Source organism: Typopeltis vanoorti, chromosome 6 (genome assembly GCF_054136105.1).
Source record: "Typopeltis vanoorti isolate ZY-2024b chromosome 6, IOZ_Tvanoo_1.0, whole genome shotgun sequence".
Taxonomy (NCBI): Eukaryota; Metazoa; Arthropoda; class Arachnida; order Uropygi; family Thelyphonidae; genus Typopeltis; species Typopeltis vanoorti.
This window is the reverse complement of record NC_143554.1, coordinates 77,543,679-77,565,851: the sequence shown is the minus strand read 5'-3', so window position 1 is coordinate 77,565,851 and position 22,173 is coordinate 77,543,679. Positions and strand designations below refer to the sequence as shown.

The window sequence follows — 22,173 nt, the reverse complement described above, 5'->3', positions numbered from 1 at the left end:
TAACTCTAGCACTTCAGATGTGTATTAATTTATCTTATAATTTTTAGTCTCATTTTAGTGTTTAAAATAAAGTAACATTAAATTTTCAGTTATTTAATATGCTATTTACATATATTCAGGGGTTCCCACCTACAAGAAAAACACTGGAAGTATTTATTCATTATTTTATCAGATTCTGCTAAATTAATTAACTTTTCAGAAATAGTAAAATCTGTGGCTGATGAATGTTTTAATTTTTCTTTTGTCAAAAGGAGTCCATTCATCAAAAGAGTTTTTTTTGAGATTTCATTGCGTGAATCTACAGCCAAAGCATTTTTTATAAGATAGTTACATTTAGTGAGTCCACACTGTATTTTCTTAGCAATTTCACTATCAGGAGCAATTGTTTTCAATAGAGTTGGAAGAGTATCCATAAGCCAGAAAAGCAGATTGTGTTGGTCATCCAGGGCCGTTCAGTGGGTTTGCGCCACCAAAGTACAAAATGTCTGTTGCCCCCCTCTTCCATTAAAAATTAAAGGATCCCGAAGTATACAGTAACACGTTACGAATCATTTTATTATACTGCACATTAAGAGGAATGCATATTAAAATAAAGAAAAAACACAAATAGTAAAAAAAAAACTTATTTTTATATAATACACAAATATGCTCCTATAATGTAACATGGAATAAATCTCAGAATAACTCAGCGTGCAATGGCACGTAGGATTTGTAACATCAACAAAATGGAACATGTTAGAAACACGGAACTAAGAAAGAAATCAGGCATAAAAGATGTGGTAACTGCAGTATATGAAAGCAGGATGAGATAGGCTGGTCACATAGCCAGAATCAGGGATAACAGGTGGATATATAGAATATTCAACTGGCAACAAGATTAAAAAGAGAAAACCAGGAAGACCACCAACGATGAGAAGATCCACTAGTGAAATCTGTGGGTATAATCCATGGAAGAGAGAGAGAGAGAGAGAGAGGCTCAAGATCGAGATCGTTGGAGGCATCTTGTGACCTGCACTCATGGAGAAATCCTGAGTGAAACACAGGTCCATCAAGAAGAAAACTCAAGAAACGCCTAGAATGTTTGTTCAGTGTGCTGAGAGCAGTGATTAAAGTAAGTTGTGTTGAAACTCGTACCATTTATTTAACTACCCAGAGGCTCAGCCCCCCCTCACTGAAATCTCTCACATTCGAAGGTGAAAAATATGCACAAACAGTTCAGTGTATTATTTATTCCCTATTTTTTATGGACATGTTCGATTATACCGTCCCTAAATCATTGCACCCTTTGCACCCCGGTACGGAAGGGGCCTGTCTGCATCATATGCACATAATCTTAATTCTGCCTCTTTAATTTGTTTTTCCCACTGGTATTTGGAACTGGATTTAAACAATGACATTATACCTGGTGTGCTTCTTTTAGATTCTACGTTCTGTTAGTGTTTTGGAGTGTTTGCATAACGAATCAATACACATTTGCTACCATTAATGCTTATGTCACAAAATTTACAATAAGCAGTGTGTCCTTTACTTTTACCTGAATAAATTCAGGATTTAAGAATGGGATCCTGCAACGATTCTTCGTTGAATTTTTGCTTATATGATTTTTTTCATCTTTTTAGATGAACCTTTTAAACTTAAATCTGAATCATAACTATTATCACTTTCTCTTCTATCTGAATTATCTGTGTGAGAAGTGGTTTCTTGTGAGTGGGAAGGGCTGGCATTGATATCTTCACTTTCGATGGCTCGTTTATGTACTTTACTGACTGATGCACTGCACATTTTCTCCTGAGATTTAGAATCAAATTTAAATTTAGAAAGTTTTTCTTGAAACTTGTCCATGTTTAAAAGGAAAATCTAAATAATAATATTTTCGATGAAGAAATAAACAAGTTTTTGTTAATAAAAACACTGGACTTCTTATAACGCGCAAGAAGTATTTGAATACCGAAGAATATAATTTCATGGGCTAATACCAGTCGGATTGCGTGAGTACGGGATCGGGTGGGGTGGAAGGACTAGCGAACAGCGAGAGGGGTAGGGAAAAAAAGAAATCATATTCTTGTATCACTGAATGTGACACATGGAGAGGTGGGAGAAGAGAAAAATATTAAACTCATATGTTTAAACTCTCATGTTGTTGTTATTATTCAGAAGGTGGGTTAAGTCACCCTGGATTAAGTGCATATATGCACTTAATCCAGGGTGACTTTGAAATAATTGCACAACTTAAATTAAATTGTGCAATTACTTAAAATATTGGTAATAATAATATTATGGTGTATGAATTATATTCTATTTTATAGAAAGTTAATTTGTAAAATACTAAATCAGAAGTACTATTTTAAAATAATATATTATTTACAATATTTATGTATATAAATTATCTTGTTTATTTATTACTGTGTATTTCCTTTCAAATTGTTCTACAATTGAATACATATCGGATGAGTATAATGATTATAGGTGACTTCAGTTAGCCCTCTAATTGAAACACAATTCACAACTGAATAACATAAATCCCTTAAGCTGAATATGGGGCGGTAAGCTATAAATGCTGTGCTAACGCTTTTACCGAAAAACATTGTATTAATGTATCTTTCATAAATGTATACCTAAATATTAATTACAATTTACATCTGACATAATTTTCTGAATTTCGTTTGTTGAGTTATTCTAGAAGACAATTCAAATAGAGTATAATTAATCGAGCAATATTTGATGATCGACAAATTCCCGAAGATTAGGTTATGTCTAGAACTACATCAATAAAAATCATTTTATTATTATCATTATTGAGAAGTTTGTCCGTTGTATCGAAAGGTAGTTTTTCCCTTATTTTTCAAACCTGGTGTAATATTTGCCAGTAATAGTTATAGTTATAGTTATGAGCTAAATATATTATATGTTTAATATATTTAGCTCATTTAATTTTTAGCGAGGTGTTGTACAGGATATGTCTTTATCCTATTAGTAAACACTGTTAATTTCTGTTTTTATCGGATCTGTCATTAGTTGCTTTGGTGGAATTACATAAAATTTAACCGGACATAGCTATGTTTTTTTCTCCTTGGAAAAAGATTTGATAAAAAAATAAAAATTAAAATTAAAAAAAAAAAGGATGGCTAGACAAAATGTTTTGTAATGATTCTATATATATATACCAAATGTCAGCAAAATCTGTCGAGCCAGAGTAACTTACCACAGCAATTTATGTACCGATCATCCAATGGAATGAACGTAAGAGATGCTAAAGCGTTACAAGATGGTACACAAATCTTTATATTCGATCGTATTATTAATATGACAGAATGTATTTATTTAAGTCATATTGATAGAAAATATAATGAATGCAATTTATTAACAATTTATTTATTTAACTATGAACAAATTATTCTGTTTATTTTCAGTATTTACAAAAAAGATTTGGTACTCCTGCTAGAATTATGGGTTCAGCAGCCTTCCTAATGCAAATAGTAAGTTCAATTTATACTTTATTTCAACAGTTATTCATTCAACAGTTTACATTAAAATAAGCGACGTAAACATTGAAAGCAAAATATAAAACATAAAAATTGTGTCGGTTAACGTAACAAACCAGTGATGATTTATTAGCTTAGCATAAAAAGGGGTCATTAGCTTTCCGAGAACTATGCTAACCGAAAAAAAAAGGGAGCATTAGGTTAAAGAGGTCATTAAATGGAGATCTAAAATGATTGGGAAAGCTATTCATTTGCTACTATAAATCTGTGAATTTAACCAAAGGAAAATGACTGTCCCTTTGCTATATATAGCGAAGAATGTTGAAGTATCGAGTATTTCGGTGATTATTTGCATTCACAGTTCTTAGTTCAGTCGTTTGTTACGGGCAAGTTCTCTAACTTTTTATGTTATTGAAAGCAGTTCAAAGTAGCTTAGCTAACTTCACATAAATTATACACATCACCGAGAATGGATGATTGAATATTGCAATATTACGGGTGATGATGTCTCTATTCCGAAAGATTCAAATGATGCAACTGTTTAACAAAAAAGGTTTTGTTTATAAAATTATGGAAACTCCTTGAGAATAAGAAATGGACCAAAAGACAAACTCCAAAAAATCTTGATTAGGGAAACATTGGGACATTTCTTATAAGTTCCTTCTTGTAATAGAAATTAGAACTTTCATGGAAGATGAATACGTTGTTTGTATAAAAGAAACGAAAATTAAAACATACAGGAATGAAAATTGGTTTTCTCTCCAAATCAGTGTGACCAGAAATATGAAATTAGAATGTCAATGTTGCCTTTTTTTCGGTTACATTTAGTTTCGGTTTGGTTTCAGCTAGTAGTACTATTGGTAAGAATAGGTTAGAATATCCTAAACTCTCCTATAGAGACCAAATATGAGGCTTTTACAAGCCATTCAAGATTTCCAATAATCAGAGTGGTGGCCTCAATCCAAGCGTTGAAATTTATCAGGTACCATCCACAACATCCACGCTTACTAAGGGACTTTCAATCTGCAGCCTGTTCGTTGGAGAACAGATAAGCTAACCACTCATCTAAAGTCTGGCGAATTACAAATCATAAAGGTTTGCCTGTCTCAGGCGATCATAAAAACACTGCTATTGAAAAGCTCTCGTAATAGCTATTCGTGCCAAGATGAGGTGATTAAACCAAGATCTTTTCAACTAAAGGGTGTCATCAATACCGAAGTGCGGTGGCTCTTATCTGTCGTTAAATGTTTTTTTGTCAATACGGTGTTAGAAAGATTCCCTCCCAGTAACTCGATTTTTGCTCTGAAAAACAGTCAAAGTGAAGAACGCATGCTCTTAAGTATTACATTTATGGCCTTGTTATTGTTGGTATCTTCAATAACGCCTAGCAAACGTGAGTTCGGCAGGTAAATTTTGGGCCTACAGACGAAATTAAGGCAGTTTATGAAAATAATCAAATAATGAAGGAATGACCATCATTTTGAAGTAAATTAATAAAGTTGGGAATTAACTTATATATGAACAACAAACAGGTCTCTTTATATAAATGAATTCACAGTTAGTGAATCATTCTTTCATATCATTCTTCAATATCAAAAAAGTTCCTTGCAAAAAAATCAGCTTGTGCTCTGAGAGAATACATAGACAAATGTAAGAAAGCTAAATACTGTGTAAAACTAGCTAAACAATAGTGATGGAAGGACTTTGGCAAGAACTTAGAAAATAAAAAAAGGAAGGTGGCAAGATATTCTGGAGGTTGTTGAAGAAGCTCAGAAATGGAGGAAAGTGTACTGTAAAAGGAATTAGAGATGATAAAGGTGACATGAAAACAGCTGAAAATGATATCCTTGAAGTATGGAGTAATTACTTCGAAAAATGCCAAATGAAACAAGCAGTGATTGACCAGGAATGCAGTCAGGAAAATATATCCATACTTGAGGTAGAAAATAACCATCAAAAGCCTGAAATGTGGAAAGACAGCAGGAGCAGATGATATTCGACAAGAAATGCGCACGATTGGAAGTATAAAAGGTTTACACTGGCTGAACTTCATAGTTCAAAAGGCCTGAACAGAGGGACGATTTCCAGATGACTGCAGTAGAGCTCTCATAGTATCCATAATACAAAAAGGGAATTAAAACGGAATGCGAGAATTACAAAGGTATTTCTCTCTTGAGAGTAGTTCCTTGTACTATTTATGCAAGTATACTTGAGAAACGGCTGAGAACGATGTGGAAGGGAAGCTTGGTGAAGACGATACTGGATTCAGGCCAAATAGAGGCTGTCAGGATCAGATTTTCACTTTACGACAAATAGTCGAGAAAGCATGGGAATATAACAAAGATCTGTATTTAAGTTTTGTCGATCTGGAAAAGGCATAAGACAAGGTGCCAAGAGAGAAGCTATTCAATATGCTACAGTCATATGGTGTCAATGGGGCATTATATCAAGCAATACTTAGTCTTTATTTGAGTTGTAAGTCAGCAGTTATAATTGAAGGAAGTACAGGAAGATGGTTTAATGTTAAATCTAATGTCAGACAAGAATGTGCATTATCCCCCTCTGTTATTTATAATCTATATGGGTCACATTATGAAGGAAAGTGGTATTAAACATGATATTAAAATTGGAGAATGTTGATGTCAGCTCTTTGCTTTATGCGGAAGATGTTATACTTCTAAATAAATACACTATAAGTCTGCAAGATTCTCTAACTAAATTGGATAACTGTTGTAATACATATGTTATGAAGGTCAGCAATAACAAGACAAAGGCAATGTAAATAGACAGAAGCATTAAAAATATCAATTGCATTGTGAATGGAGAACCTATAGAATAAAACATTATTCAAGCCAATTTTAACTTATTGAACTGAGAGCTGGGTTTGAAATAAAACATTTGATCAAAGGCTAGAGATCACAGATAGGAGAGTCCTGAGAAAGATTAGGGGCATGAACAGATCAATGGAAATATCATATTAAAAACGAGGATATTAGGAAAGAACTTGGCATTGTTAGCATCTAGGAATGTTAGCAGAGCTAATCTCGGGTCACTTAAACAGAATGTGAGAGGAAAGATTAGCAAAGCAAGTATTCTCTCCCAGATTTGCAGGAATACCAAGATATAGGTGGATTGATACCGTAAAAAGGAGCCTTAGAAGAGAGAAATGTAAGATCTAGTAATGCTGAAGTCTTTACAGGTAATAGATTAATTTGGAGGAAAATTGTAGATGGAAAGTTAGTGGTGATAGTTTTTCATGTAATACTATCATATCCTGTACACCCCTTGACGATACATATCAAGAATTTGATAATCATGATGATGTTGATGACTTCAATTGATTCTAGGGTTCATTAGCATTATATAATCTACTATCTTATAATGTGCTACGTCAGTGTTTCTCAACCCCCGGGCCGCGAGAAGTACTCCTGGAATTTGTCATTTTAGTTTTCTAAGCATTTTTCATGAATAAATATTTTATATTTTATAGTTGAAATGTTCTGAGGAGAATAATATTCGTGAATATCTCGAAAAGCTCAGACCCAGAATGAATAAATAACATCTGTGTAGCAAATATCAGTGACCAAACCGCATGTTTTTAACCGGCGGCGTATCCTCTGTTCTCAAAACTGAACGAAATAATATCTGTGTTGCAAATGTTAGTGGCCAATTAGCAAGGAAGTATAAAGAAAATTTTTCCACTGAAATTGAAGACCAAAGTAGTCTGTATCCGGTTCTCAAATCTAGTAATAAATGAATACTTTCTTCGCAAGTTCGTATTACAGTGTGCTGTAAGTGCCTGTTCCGAAACCGGAGTGTCGTGATTTTTTTAAAGTAATAGGCCTACAGATTTGAATTTTAATATGAATAAGAGACAAGGGACTTTGTTTAATTTTTGGTGTTAAGAAATCTCGATTTTTTAACTCCAAAATTTTTCAACAAAATTTTATCTTCTTGAAAAATTTTGGTGTTAAAAAATTTAATCACGAACTTTATTGTTGTAATTTTTGGTTGATAACATTCGCCTTGCATTTTGCAGATTTTGTACATGTCTGTAGTTCTGTATGGCCCTGCTTTGGCTCTCAGCGCTGTAACTGGTATATCAAACTGGATTTCTATAGTTACAGTAGGACTGGTATGCACTTTTTATTGTACAATCGTAAGTATAATTTTTATCTTAAATTTGTTCAATTGATTTTTTAATCAAAATTAAGTTGATAATAAATGTAAACTGTCTCATTATATTCATTATTAATCTATAAGTGATGGCAAAACATTTGCTAGATTTTATTACAATTGAGCAAAATTATTAAAACAATAGTCAATATCAACTTTTTAACAAAACGTTACCGTAGCTATAAAAATTTTATAACTAATTACAGATTTAAATTATCGAAAAATATCGCAAAAGGATTAAAAAATGAAGGCGTCTAATAAAACTTTATTATTTTTTAATTTGTTTATATTTATTTAATCTTCATGTGAGTTCGCTATCTAAAAATATCTAATCTCATTGTTGTATGAAAGAATCTTCATATAACAATCTCATTGTTGTATGAAGATTCAATAGAATTGTGCTTTTTTTCTCATTTAGCCAAGCAAAACGAAAATATTTAAACAGCTCGGTTGAAATTGCAAAAGATACTAGACTCGTTTCGATTTAGTGTTTTAATTAAAATCAACCGGAAATTAAATAAATGAAACAAACAATAAGGAAATGGATCATCCATGAAATTAATACGTAAGCTGAGAATAATACATGAACGAATATATTTTTTACAACTCTTTCACGTAAACGCACACTTATGCAAATTAAACTGAATTCACATCCTATTAGGGTACAATGTTTAATTTTAGAAATATGCAAATATATTTTGTATTATGTTGTTTGGTATTATTATATTATTTTGCTTCACTAATGTAAATATCTTTGACGTATTGAGGGCTATATATCAGAGCTGGCTTTCCGCTGCTCAGCTCCGAGTTGTTAACATTCAGATAATTCAGCCATGATTCAGGGATAAACAATTTCAGGAACAAAAGGGAGACGGAAATTAAAATGAAATGCGATAAACCTCATACCCATTTACTTCTAAACTTTTTTTTCTCTCAAAAAATAATCATCTTTTTATTTATCAGAATTCTCTCCTTCCTAAAATACAAGCTCCTTTCTAAAATGAAATGTCTACCAAAAACCAATTTTCCTCACCGAAACTAAATCCCACTGTAAGATAAGCTATTTTCCTTTGTATATCTTAAAGGTAAAAGGCCTCAGAAGCTCTATGTAATATAAATAAATTTGCACCTGAAGTATTTTCAGGACTAGGGCAACTCGCGGTAAAGGTGGTATAAGTTCTGATCACTTGTCTAAGTATCCCATATTGCAAAGCAAATAAAAATATAAATAAGTTTGCTTAACCTTTCTTGTAGGTGTCGAGTTATCATTGCGAAATAGGATTCTATTTTCGCACAAAACAGCTGTTGTTAGGTTAATCTATTCCTATATTTTTTAAGAGATTCCTCTTAGACTTCTTGACAGATTTAGAATTTCGAAAATCCGAGCAAACACCATTTTCCCCGAATTCTTGAATTGTGTACTTTCGTTTCTGCTTCACCTCAATCCGTATGCAACTCAAATATTTTTGCTTGAGATCTACAGTTGCTGATTATTTTTCAAATATATACGCATTATGTTTTTTTTTTCTGATTGTTCTTTTTCTTCTCGTCGTCCATTCTGAGAGACGAACCGACGCCTTTCAACAAATTTATAATTTTGCATTCTGCTTCAAACCTTGCTTTAGATCGATAACCAATTCAGTAGCTTTCAATGAGAGAGGTTGAGCTCGTACCAGCAATGTTGGGCTTTCTCGTTCAGATGGATTACGTCACTCTACACAGAATAGAAGATATTTATTATTTATTTATTGTTTAAATTTTCAAACATTTAATGAGACGAATGACATAGTTGCTGTTTGGCGAAATCAGTTTCTGTATTTGTTATTTTTAGCCCTCCATGCCAAGAAGACAACTTGTGACACAAACGCAATTAATCTTGCATAGATGCATGCACGGGTGGTGCAAAAATCGACGAGGACCATTACAATTAAGATAAGAATGATTTCGAAAATGAGTACTTCGAAATATCTGAATCGAAACTTTTAATACAAATATTCGAACCCCGCGATCTGAAGTGATCTTGCCGTCACTCAGTCGCGACACTGAGGTCCAAGAGACATTTTGCTTAAAACTTCGTTTAGATTTTTTAGTTACTGAAAAAATAATTATATATTAGACCTGCACTTATTTGCGGAAATACGGCAACAATCATATAAAAGTTAAAAAAAAATAGTTGAAATTAAAATTTAAAAAAAAAAAAGAGAGAGAGAAAGAAATAAAACATAGTGCTTTCCGCCACTCTCCCGACACAAAGATTTCTCGTGCATCCCTGGGGGGGTACGCTTACCAGATTTTTGGAAACATTGCGATCAGTATCGACATTCGTTCATTGCATATACACACTTACCTGCTTGTGTCGCACCTTTTGCCTCTTGAGATCCACTTTACTCTCGATGGACACCAGTGAAAACCAACCATTCGTGGATTTTTATGAAAATTATGTGGAATTGAAGAAAATAATTTACAACTTCTCCTAACATGAGCTTATCATTAATGTTTTTTTTGTTACCAGACACATGTAAATGACACTGCAGAAGACTACATTTTTATAATCGACTCGGAATTCAAGTTGATGGCGGACATTTTTAATATTTATTGAAATAAATTGTAATCCTTTTATCAAATAAATCGAGGTAGTTTTCAAATATCCTGTGACTATTGAGAATTGGAACCATGTTAATGTGATATTTGGAAAAGGCCTCAAAAACGAAATATCGAAACATTCACACAAATCCTGTATATCAAGGAAGATTGGTATCAAATATTAAATATCTCCTTGCATGATCCAACTGTGATGCATGAAACTGTATTTGCTTTCAATTAATGCGATGTCACCTTTACAGGGAGGAATAAAAGCAGTTATCTGGGCAGATGTATTCCAAGCCTCACTCATGTTGATTGGAAATCTAGCAGTCATCATAAAAGGATCAATAGACGTAGGAGGATTGGACAAAGTATTCCAGATTTCATACGAAGGGGATCGTTTACAATATCCAGGGTAAAGTTGAATGCATTTTCAATTTTAGATGTAATCTTAAGAGAAAAGTTAACAAATTCACCTTGTTCATTCCGTCAGCTTTGCAATTTGATGCAGCTCTTGCTGTAGCATTTCTTCCTTTTCTTAATCGAATTCAAACTATTTTGTTCCTATTGTAGAATATCATTAAACCATTCGTTTATGTACCAACTTCTAAAAAATACAAAATTATACTGTATTTTTACGAAGGAAATTTACTAAATGGTGTAGTTTATTCCATGGTTATTTTGCCTTTCAGATTCGATCCTGATCTCACATTAAGATACAATGCTTACAATATATTTGCTTTAGGAGTGACGATTGGAATATGCACATACGGCACAAGTCAAGTTCAGGTACAACGCATTTTAACAGCTCGTTCTTTTTCTGAAGCCAAACGGTAAGTTGACAACATTTGTAGCAATTATTATTATCCATTACTTTAACTTTACAGGTTCAGTTAATTTTAAAATTTATTGAAAACATACGAAATTTTGAAAAATTCCTTCATCGAAAAATGAGAATTGTACACTTTTTATCAAAGCAAAATTGCTAATTTTCGAGAGTTTAATATTTATAAAAAACGAACTTTAGTACTGTTTCGGGAATCCTGAATATTAAGAAAATGAAATGGCCCCTGGTATTCAAGATTTTAGAATATATTTCATGCATTTTTGTACAGCATGTATTCTTTTATGTTTGTTTCTTTTAGTCCTCCTTATTAGAACAATAGTTCCAACTTGTTTTAGATTGTGATTTGCTTTTGTAGAGCAATCTGGGTCGGATTATTCCTGGGAACTGTGTTTCACATATCGTGCTGTCTTGTGGGACTGGTAGTCTACGCAAATTTCTGGGGATGCGATCCTGTTCTAATGAAAGATAATGCTATTACCTCCATCGATCAGGTAGGAATAAATGCATTATTGTTTTCAAAAACAGTAATTATATATCAGCTTTAACCTCTGTTCTACTTATTTTTATTATTTTTTTGTTTGTTTAATATTACAGCTCTTTCCTTATTTGATCATGGTCTCCTTATCCGCTTATCCGGGACTCGCTGGTTTATGTGTTTCTGGAATATTTGGTGCTGGATTAAGTACCATTTCGTCAGCTGTCAACTCATTATCTGCTGTTACTATGGAGGACTTTATTCGTCCACGTATCTCATCGCAGTTAATTACTAAACACGCTTCACTGGTGGCAAAAATATTAGGTACGTGGGATAATCGTGATAATAATTATATTCCAAGAATTGACCGATGATATGTTTACAGACTTATTCATAAAGTGATTTCTGTGCCAAAAAGGGCATAAATTTCAGTATTATTCGTTACAATGCTGTCTCTCCTCAATTAGTCACGAAATATTTAATGAATGATGTACAAATTGCCCTAGTCTAATACAACACCATAGTCTTCTATTTTAGTCTCATATGCATTTGAAAAACTAAGCAATATGAAGTCCTACTTATATATTTTTATATTATCTGTTAGCTCTCCTGTACGGTTGTTTGTGCATTGGCCTATCATTCGTGGTGTCTTTATTCGACGGAATCGTTGAAGCTTCTTTGACCATGTTCGGCATAATGAGTGGGCCCATAGTAGGGATCTTCACATTGGGAATGTTTACAACAAGAACCAGCGGGAAGGTATGAATAACGAGCAACATTCGTGTACTTTTTTTCTACAGCATTCAACATAATTTATTTATCATAGTCTTATTATATATGTATACAGAATTTCTTCTGTATAATTATCCTTTTATAGTAGTGTCCATGTACAGAGAGTAGAATTTATGAATAGACCATTCTTTTCCATTAAAATTGTTTTAGAAATATTAAGTGAATTTAGAATTTAATTGTATTTTAAGAGATTTTGAAAATAAATCTGAATAATATAAATTCAGTTAATGATTAACAAATATATAAATTACTTAATTCATAATAAATAAAGGTATTATGGATTAAGTTGTTTAATATTTGTTTTTATTTCATTTGAGTCTACGTTCACATTGCGTTTCCTGCTTTCTTTTTTTTTTTTCCTTTTTCATTACTTTATCCTTTTCCGCAAATTTCATATTGGATATTTTCATAAACTGTGATGAGAAATATTAGCTTAGTTCAAGAAATTTTTTAAATATTTTTCAAGGGTAAAATATACCAAACTAAAAACGTTTTGATATTTTCAATATTATTAGAGACTGGTTAAAAGTTAATATTTGCCATAGACAAATAGGGATTCCTCTTCTTAGTAGGGTTTTCCTCGTGCCCAAGCAGTGTTTCTCTCTCTCTCTCTCTCTCTCTCTCTCTCCTGAAAGCTTGATTCCATAATAGTTAGAGCTCGCTATCAGTGAAGACTTAAGGATGGAAACTTAGCAAAGAAAGGTATTTAGATGATTTTAATATATTTTTTGTTGAATCAATTAAAAACATTTATTGCCAAAAAAATATGGAAACACTGAGCTATCGGGTCGCGTTATCGCTAGTTGCAATGCCGTGCCTACGATGCCCCAAACATAGATGCGGTTGATATGCTCCCCACATTCCTAGGGACGTGGGTATAAAGGCAAACGGAGGCCTGTCCCCGTTTATTGCATGTTCGAATAGAATCCAGAGAGGAGCTCCGTGACTTTGAAAGGGGCGTGATTGTTGGAGCCAGGCTGGCAGGTACATATGTAACCAGAATTTTGGAGCGAGCTCTTAGGCAACGTCCCCCCCCCCCCCAAGAACAAAAGTGAACTGATCCAGTTTCTGTCGGACGAACGGTGTAGAATTCTTCCTGGTGAGTTCCAAGCACTGACAGAATCTCTCCTTCGAAGAATGCAAGCTGTACTAGACACCCGGGGCGGACCAATGCCATATTAATTAAAACAAATCACAGTTTCCATTACCTGTAGATACTGATAAAAATGTGATTTACAGAGGCCTATTCCGAGAAAAATCATTTCAATTAATTTCATCAAATCTATTTTTAGTATTCGCTGAAGGATTTCCTTTAATTTAAAATTAAAATACCATTCTCTGACATTCAGTAACAATATCTTGAATTGTTGCACAATTTACAGGGAGCTGTCATTGGAATAATCGTTGGAATCTTAATGGCAGGATGGTTTGGATTTGGAATCAATACAGTAAAGAAACGATCCTCTCGTCTTCCAGTTTCTACAGATTACTGTCCAAATTCTACGAGCCACTTATACACAGAGAATTTTCTTAATACCACAGGAACAGAAAATATTTTCCCAGACTTCACCACACTTCCTTCAGACCAAGAAAACACAGAGTAAGTATATACGCTAGTTATAGCTAAAGCAACTTAGTTTTCTATCTCCTATAGAGAAACTGGTTCTATATTATGGCAATAAACATATTCGACACATTGCAGGATTAGTAAAATATGACATAATTAATTCTCTAATAATGAATAACATCAATTTTTAATAAATATTAAATTTCAGAGATGAATATTTTAATAAAATAGTTCGCCTAATGTAATATGCTTGTAGTAATCAAAAACTCTGAATATCACCTTTCTAATCTGCGTTAGTTTCCCAAAGTGAATGGTTTTGCACTTGTATATTGTTAATATAAGTAAGGAAAATTTTGTTCGTGCATCAATTGCAAACACATACATTTCAAACATCCCATACGTTTCAGAATTACTGTCATCTTCCAATGTGAAATACATGGTGATGTTTGCAATTTCGTTTATAAATACATACATTAGGTTTCTCTTTATCACTTTATATATATATATAATTTCAACAACACAGAACCACTCCACGATGATATTGAAATATGCTTTTATAGTTGAAACAATCATATTAAAATAGTTTTATATTTCAAACTAATCAGCTTAAAATCCTTTTTGATATATATCATATTTATATATAACTTTACAGCTCATGATAATTTTATAAGATGAATTATAATGAAACTATAAACATTTTATAATTTCATAATAAATGAGTTACAATGGTTTTCAGTGACTTATCAATTCATATATAATTTCAGTATCAAATTATTCATTCTTTCCTGTTTTATACTTACTCATAAATTCACATCGTATTATGCAGACTTTCGAAATATCACATAATTAATCCACTGGATAGGGAGGTGAATCCTTATTTCAGTGGGCTAATCTCCATATTGCGTGTGTAATATGGAGATCAAGCCGTAACGATTTCATAATAATGAAATTATAATGTTTTATATATTCATTTATTATTTCAATAATCAGTTAAATATAATTTATATGAGAAAATTGCTAAAACGTATTTTATAACAATGTTACGGCCGAGTTGGATAAAGGGAATGGATCCACTATGATAATCTTGGATATTTCTAAGGCATTTGATAGAATACCAGACAAAAGTTTTTTGCATAAACTGGAGAATACGGGTTGGAATATAAATTCTTGATTTGGATCAGGGGATGGTTGAGAGACAGATATCAAAAAGTGATATACAGTGGGTGTGAATCTGCCAGATTTAAGGTAACCAGTGGTGTACATCAGGGTTCGGTCTTTGGGCCATTATTGTTCAATCTATACATTAACGACAGCAAGCAGGGTCTATTATCAGATATGCAATTGTTTGCCGATAATGTGAAGATAGGTAGGGTAATCAGGGATGCTACTGATATTCAGCAATTACAAAATGATTTGAATAGACTGGAAATCTGGGCAAACGAAAATGGCTCTCAGTTTAATGTTAGTAAGTGTAAAGTTATGCACTTTGGCGTGATTAGAGATCCAGCGGCATATTATATTAGCGGGGGTATGCTACAAGAAACTGAAGAGGCAAGGGATCTTGGTGTATTGGTGGATAAGAATTTAAAGTTCAAAGGTCACATAGAAAAAGTTACAAATACAGCTCAGAGGATAATTGCCAAGTTGAAGCGAACCTTGATATGTAAGGATAAGGAAGTCAATTTGCCTCTTTATAAAGCTTGAACATCGCAGTTATCCTCTGAGTTGAATTTGCAACTTTTGCTATGGTTAATGTAAATCCCATAATCCGGATATAAGACCACACTTGAATTATTGCGCGCAGTTTTGGTCTTCCGGGTTTCAACGGGATAAAGAAGCTGTGGAAAGGGTGCAAAGAAGGTTACAAAGATATTATCCGGATTATGGGATTTAGATTATGAGGACACATTGCGAGTATGTGGATTGCAGATTCTGGTTAACGGAAGAAACAGGGGGTGATATGATAGATTTCTATAAACTTTTGAGTGGGTGCTATAGGATATCAAGTGATGAATTTTTCGTTATATGGAAGGCGAGGAGAGAACACGGGGGGGCATCCATGGAAATTAAGTTTGTTTACAGTCAAGAAAGGGGTAAGTGATGGATTTTTCTCTCAGAGCGCAGTGAATGAGTGGAATAATTTGCCCTTAGGGGTAGTGAGTGCATCTAGTGTGAATGAATTTGATTAAAGGTAGGATTTCCAATTTGGGTGATTTATAGCTTTTCTGGAAGTCACAAATAATAATAATAATAATAATAATAATAATAATTGCTAAAATATTTATACATACAATAAACATCTTGTGTGACATTGCACCTTATAATTTTACAGAGTTCAGCACTAAGTGCTGCAATTCCCACATTGGATTTCAATTAAAATTTTTAATAATACTTTTTTGCCTTTATATTATGTATTCACAACACATGTTCTTCTAATATTAACAATGAATTAAGTATAGTCTCTGGGAAAAATCCCATGTTACTCCTCTTAAACACTGTTATTATAAATCACGGCTATTATAGCCTGGTTTTGTTTAGGAGTGTCCCTTATTTAAATACATTGGCTATCAATACTCAACAGGGGTATATATATTTAGGGCATTATTAGTGAGTATAGAAGGCAATTAAGGTAGAATAAAAGAGGTGGAAAAATTTGGTACATACCTTTTTTGATTCTATGATGTCTTCCACTTCCATGATTTCGCTGAAGGTTGTTTACAAGTGGGGGGAAGAGGGAGGGAGAGTGGGGGGTGTTTAGACGCAGGAAAATAAGTTTGGATAACCCGGGTTAATATTAATAACATATATATAAATGTATACATATATTATTTTGAATTAGGGCGCATTTTTGTGGGGGGGAAGGGTAAAACTATTGTGGCAGGGTTAACGGGGTGTGGAACCTTTTCGGTCGTGTGACCATCATTGGAACTTTATCGGAAATGAGTGTAGGGTTATGTCAGGGCAAAGTTGCAACTGCCAAATAAGGGCATTAGTTGTCGCTACATGGCCGGAGGCGTGGCTTAAGTTATAGGTTCTGGATCGTCCAACATTCGGAAATTAGGTAGGGGCGGTGGATGTTGATAGAATTTTCATCGCATTTTATGGCAATAGTTTCGGATATTCTTAGCATTATTTCGTTGTCTTGTTTGTCTATGATTACGGCGTTGTCAATTTAGGGGATATGTTTTAGTTCAAGGGCGTGAGCTACAATCTCTGTCTTCCCTGTACTCTGTGTTTTATTTTTCTTTTTGTTGTTGCGATGTTTTTTTGTGTTCAGATATTCCGGAATAGGAATGTTGCAATCCCTGAAGTGCTCTTGTAATCTAGTCCATAAGAACCTAATTGTAGAGCCGGTGTAGGTGACGTCACAGTCCTCTTGACAAGGAAATTTGTAGACAACGTTGTGGAGTTCGAATATTTCTTTGTGTGTGAGAGATTTAGTGGGTTTTAAGAGAGTTGCTAATTTTTGGTTCGTGGTGAATACTAGCTTATAGTCCGTGTTTTTGAAAATGTATTTGTAGGCTTTGTATGTGTTTTGGATGTATGGCAATTTGATGACCATACGTGTCGGGAAGTCTGTTTTGGTTGTATTATTGTTAAGACGGGATTTTGCCGTGTTGTTCGCGTAATTTATTAGATTTGTGCGGTAGTTGCGATTTTTAAAAACCTGTGTTAAGAAAATTGCTGTTGGTTGAGAATTTGTAAGCACTGATAAATTGTGATAGGATGACTGATTTTTTGACGGAATATGGGAGGTATGAATTGAAATGGAGGTAGTTTCCGATATGTGTGGGTTTGTGGAATATCTTTGTAGATATATTGTTATTGCTTTTGATTAATGTCAGGTTTAAGAACTTGATGGATTTTGTTCTGTTCTGTTTCCATGGTGAATTGTAGTCTGTTGCTATAATCGTTGAGGGATGTTTGTAAGGTGGAGATGTGTGAGGGTTTGCCAATGCATAGAACAGCGCTTCCCAGACTGGGGGCCGTAGGTTTTGTAGAGGGCGGACCGTGAAATAATGAAAACAAATTTAAAATGTTTTAAGACTAAGTAGAATATTTTTATTTTAAAAGAAACGTATTTAACTTTTATTATTTATTATTTCTTTTTTCTTATTTTTTATATTTTAATGGAAAAATTCATACATTGGTGTTGGTTCACAAACTTTGCTTCCTGCGTATTTCGGCGCTTAATGAATATTAGTAAATATTGCTTATTCATATATTTCATTTCAAAGCAGTGGTTAATTGTATTTACTTCGAATGCTCTCCAGGGAAGCTCCAAAACTTCCTGTCCCTTTCTGTTGATATTGACTTTATATACATATCAAAACTCGTTTTATATTATCACTGTCATTCGAGCTAGTTTTCTGTTACCAATAAAAGTTTCACATATACTTCACACATGAAAAAAAGCTTAAACAAGTTCATGTTTGGAGATAGTAACTTGCTTGTAGTGGTAAACAACACCCTCCCTAACAGCCACTATACTGCAGAGGCTATAAAAACAAGTACTTTTATTATGCCAATGAATAAGGTATGAGGAGTCTGGGATAAAAACACACTAATTAATGAATCACGTGTCCCCTCATACAGAAACTATGCTGTATAGACTGAAACAAAACCACATGTTGCATGGGCAAACACAGTATCTAACTAAAAACTATTGTTATTAATTAGATGTGTGTGAGTTCGATTGCCCAAGGCAGCAATAAAATTCAACCGAACGTGTTAAAACTAAGTAATATATATATATATATATATATATATATATATATATATAATGAATGTTATGGCAGTTTCACATATGGAATTCGGTTGAAGAGAGTTAGCATTTCAACTCAATTGTCAGCTATGCTTTTATCTTTCGGTTGCGCGATCTTTTGTTAATACCGCACCAATCATATGCACGTTTTAATAACCTGCCTTTGCTGTCTATTTCGCTTTAGGCTTAATTACCGTAAAGGGAGAACAGTCCCAAAAGAGAAATTCCTGGTCCGGGGATTCCCTTATTCAGGTAATATTCACTAATTTCATGTTATCAGTCTGTGGTGTGCCAGTATCGGTAAGTGGTGATATTATTTGATCTTTTCTACGTTAAAAAATTTAACCCTGAGATGGATAAGTGGCTGATAATAAAAATAAAAAATCCCGCGAACAATTAGAAGAAGCAGAAACAGACCTAAAAAAAAAGGACAGTATTTCATATTTTACCAGAACAGCCCGCATCGTCTTCAGAACCAAACGGTAAGAGGCAAACAATGTAATATATGCATTTGATTTTTGCAATATTCGCTGTGTATGTTTTATACTGAATAAAAATACAATAAATATTATAATAATATATCTCTCTATTACGATTTTTTTTCGAGGGGGGCCGTGAAATATTTTAATTTTTGCAAAGGGGGTCCTGACATCCAGAAGTTTGAGAAGCATTGGCATAGAATATCGTCTACGTATCTGCCATAAAAGGTGGTGCCGGGGGGGGGGGGGATAGTAGAAGTGATTCAATGTGTGCCATGAATAATTCTGCTAGATGTCCACTGATGTTTTGGCCCATTGGGAGACCGAAAATTTGAACATATAAGGAGTTGTTGAATTTAAAGAAGTTGGCGGATATTGTGAGTTTGATCAAGCTAATGATGTCATTTGGTGTTAATTTTGTGCGTGCGCGCGTGTGTGTGTAGGGTCCTCAGTGAGAAATGTGTGTACGATGTCTAATGTTCTGGGGAGATCCACGTTGGTCTATAAAGAAATTGCATCTAGTGAGGTGAGGATATCATCATGGGATGGAGTAGTGTTATTTATTTTCCAGAATAAGTCGTCCGTATTTTTGATCATACAGAAAGACGTTGTTAGTAGCGGTTTGATGAGTTTGGCAACAAATTTAGATAAAGGAGCTGTGGTGGTGTTCTTGTAGGAGACTATGGGTCGTATCGGATAACCGTCCTTGTGGGGTTTGATGTTCCCGAACATATAGGGGTGCGTGTAGTGCGGGGGGTTGTGTGTCTCATTTGTGATTTTATCTATTTTGTTATGACTTTTTAAGGTATGTAGGGTGCTGTTAATTTGTTTTATGAGGTAGGGGGTAGGATCATTGTGGATTTTTTGGTAGGTGTGTTGGTGGTTTAAAACGGCCATAATTTTGTTGTGGTAATCGGTTTTGTTGATGATAACTACAGTGTCTCCTTTGTCAGCTTTTGTAATCATGATATCTGGGTTCTTCCTTAAAGATAATAGGGCTCTATGTAAGTTGGGAGTAATGTTGGATTTTACTATTATTTTGCTATTTATAATGTTTATTTTTTGGAATATTGTGTCTCTGTTTGGGTCATTTTCAAGTTTCGCTTGGAGTTCAATGATGATGTCTTTTTTCGGTACGTATTTAGGGGATATCGCGAAGTTAAGTCCTTTGTTCAGGATGGTGATTTCGTCGGGTGCGATGTGACAGATTTTTGATGGAGTTGTCAAGTGTGGGTTGTGGGGCGGTGGTATCTGAAAGATTGGGAACAGTATATGTTATGTATTTTGTGCCTGTTAAGGCAAACCATTTTTTTGTGTCGAGCTTCAGTTAACAGCGCGTAGTCGTTGATGTGTGTTTGGGTACTTTCGGAGAGACTTGCCCACTCATTTGGGGACAATAAGGTTTTTAATCTACAATAAGTTTAGTTTAATCCTTTATCCAAGTGTGAGCAAACAAAGTCTGTGCCTGAAAGTATCTTCAGGACTGGGGTAAGGTAGTGCAACACCAGGAAACTCGTTGCAAAGGTGGAGAAAGCTCTCATTACTCCAATCGCAGTATCTCCCATAATGCAAAGCACATCTCCTTGCGGATATGTGTAATGCTATGCAGTAGTCGTCGCATAGTTATGCAGAAGTCGAAACCGGTATGGGTAGTGGCCCTTGCCTTAATGCATAGCATTACACATATCCGCAAGGAGATGTGCTTTGCATTATGGGAGATACTGAGATAGGAGTAATGAGAGCTTTCTCTACCTTTGCACCGAGTTTCCTGGTGTTGCACTACCTTACCCCAGTCCTAAAGATACTTTCAGGCGCAAACTTTGTTTGCTCACACTTGGATAAAGGATTAAACTAAACTTATTATAGTCTAACCAAGTGAAAAATAAACTCTCAACGTTTTTAATCTACGTTTTGTATTGTGGATGTATGAATAAGCCTGATTTTTCTTTCTGAATCTATCATGTATGGCCTGCTTTATGAGTGCACGTGAAGCTCGGTAGCAAATTTTTTTATTCCCGGGAATGGCGCGGTTACCGCGAACTGTAGCAAAGTTTGGCGTGATGTTGTGATGTAGGCAGTTTTTGAGGAATGTTATGTGCATTTTTTGCGCGGTGCATGTGAGGATGGTTTTCTGGTAGGTTATTTTTGTGTTGGTTATACATTCATTGAAAGTATTGCGTGAGCCTATGAACTAGCCTAGTTTTAGGAGCGTGTGCTGAAACGATTTTATTATAAACGTGTATTTTGTGTCACGGAGGGGGGGAAAGAAGGGGGAGGGTATGAGTAGACAGCCAATGGTTGAAGGGTTTTATGGTTACAAACACAATATAAATTAAGCATAGTTTCTGGGAAAAATCCCATGTTACTCCTCTTAAACACTATTATTATAATCACGGCTATTAGAGCCTGTTTTTGTTTAGAAATGTCCCTTATTTAACACAACCCCCCACACTACACGCACCTCCTATATGTTCGGGAACATCAAAACCCACAAGGAAGGTTATCCGATACGACCCAAAGTCTCCTACAAGAACACCACCACAGCTCCTTTATCTGAATTTGTTGCCAAACTCATCAAACCACTACTAACAACGTCTTTCTGTATGATCAAAAATACGGACGACTTATTCTGGAAAATAAATACAACTACTCCATCCTATGATGACATCCTCACCTCACTAGATGCAACTTATTTATACACCGACGTGGATGTCCCCAGAACATTAGACATCGTACACACTTCTCGCTGAGGACTACACACACGCACAAAATTAACACCAAACGACATCATTAGCTTGATCAAACTCACAATATCCGCCAACTTCTTTAAATTCAACAACTCCTTATATGAATTAAAGGGATAAAATCCCTTATTCTTTTTCAGCCAGTATGCTGGCTGAAAAAGAATAAGGGATTTTTATCACCTTAATTTAACAACTTCGCCAGAAAAAATAGCCGTTTGGCTTTTCTTCTTAAACTCCTTATGTTAAAATTTTCGGCCTCCCAA

General features: G+C 34.2%; 1 protein-coding gene across 1 annotated transcript in view; it reads left to right on the top strand.

Moving 5' to 3' along the window:
* LOC150105597 (putative sodium-dependent multivitamin transporter) overlaps positions 1-22,173 on the top strand; it is a 30,996-nt gene that overhangs the window by 3,621 nt on the left and 5,202 nt on the right. Inside the window, exons 3-10 of the mRNA XM_090394937.1 lie at positions 3,411-3,476; positions 7,522-7,641; positions 10,502-10,656; positions 10,934-11,074; positions 11,444-11,579; positions 11,683-11,887; positions 12,168-12,322; positions 13,738-13,955. Of these exons, the coding sequence (XP_090251063.1) occupies positions 3,411-3,476; positions 7,522-7,641; positions 10,502-10,656; positions 10,934-11,074; positions 11,444-11,579; positions 11,683-11,887; positions 12,168-12,322; positions 13,738-13,955 (1,196 nt within the window). The remainder of the gene's footprint in view (positions 1-3,410; positions 3,477-7,521; positions 7,642-10,501; positions 10,657-10,933; positions 11,075-11,443; positions 11,580-11,682; positions 11,888-12,167; positions 12,323-13,737; positions 13,956-22,173) is intronic.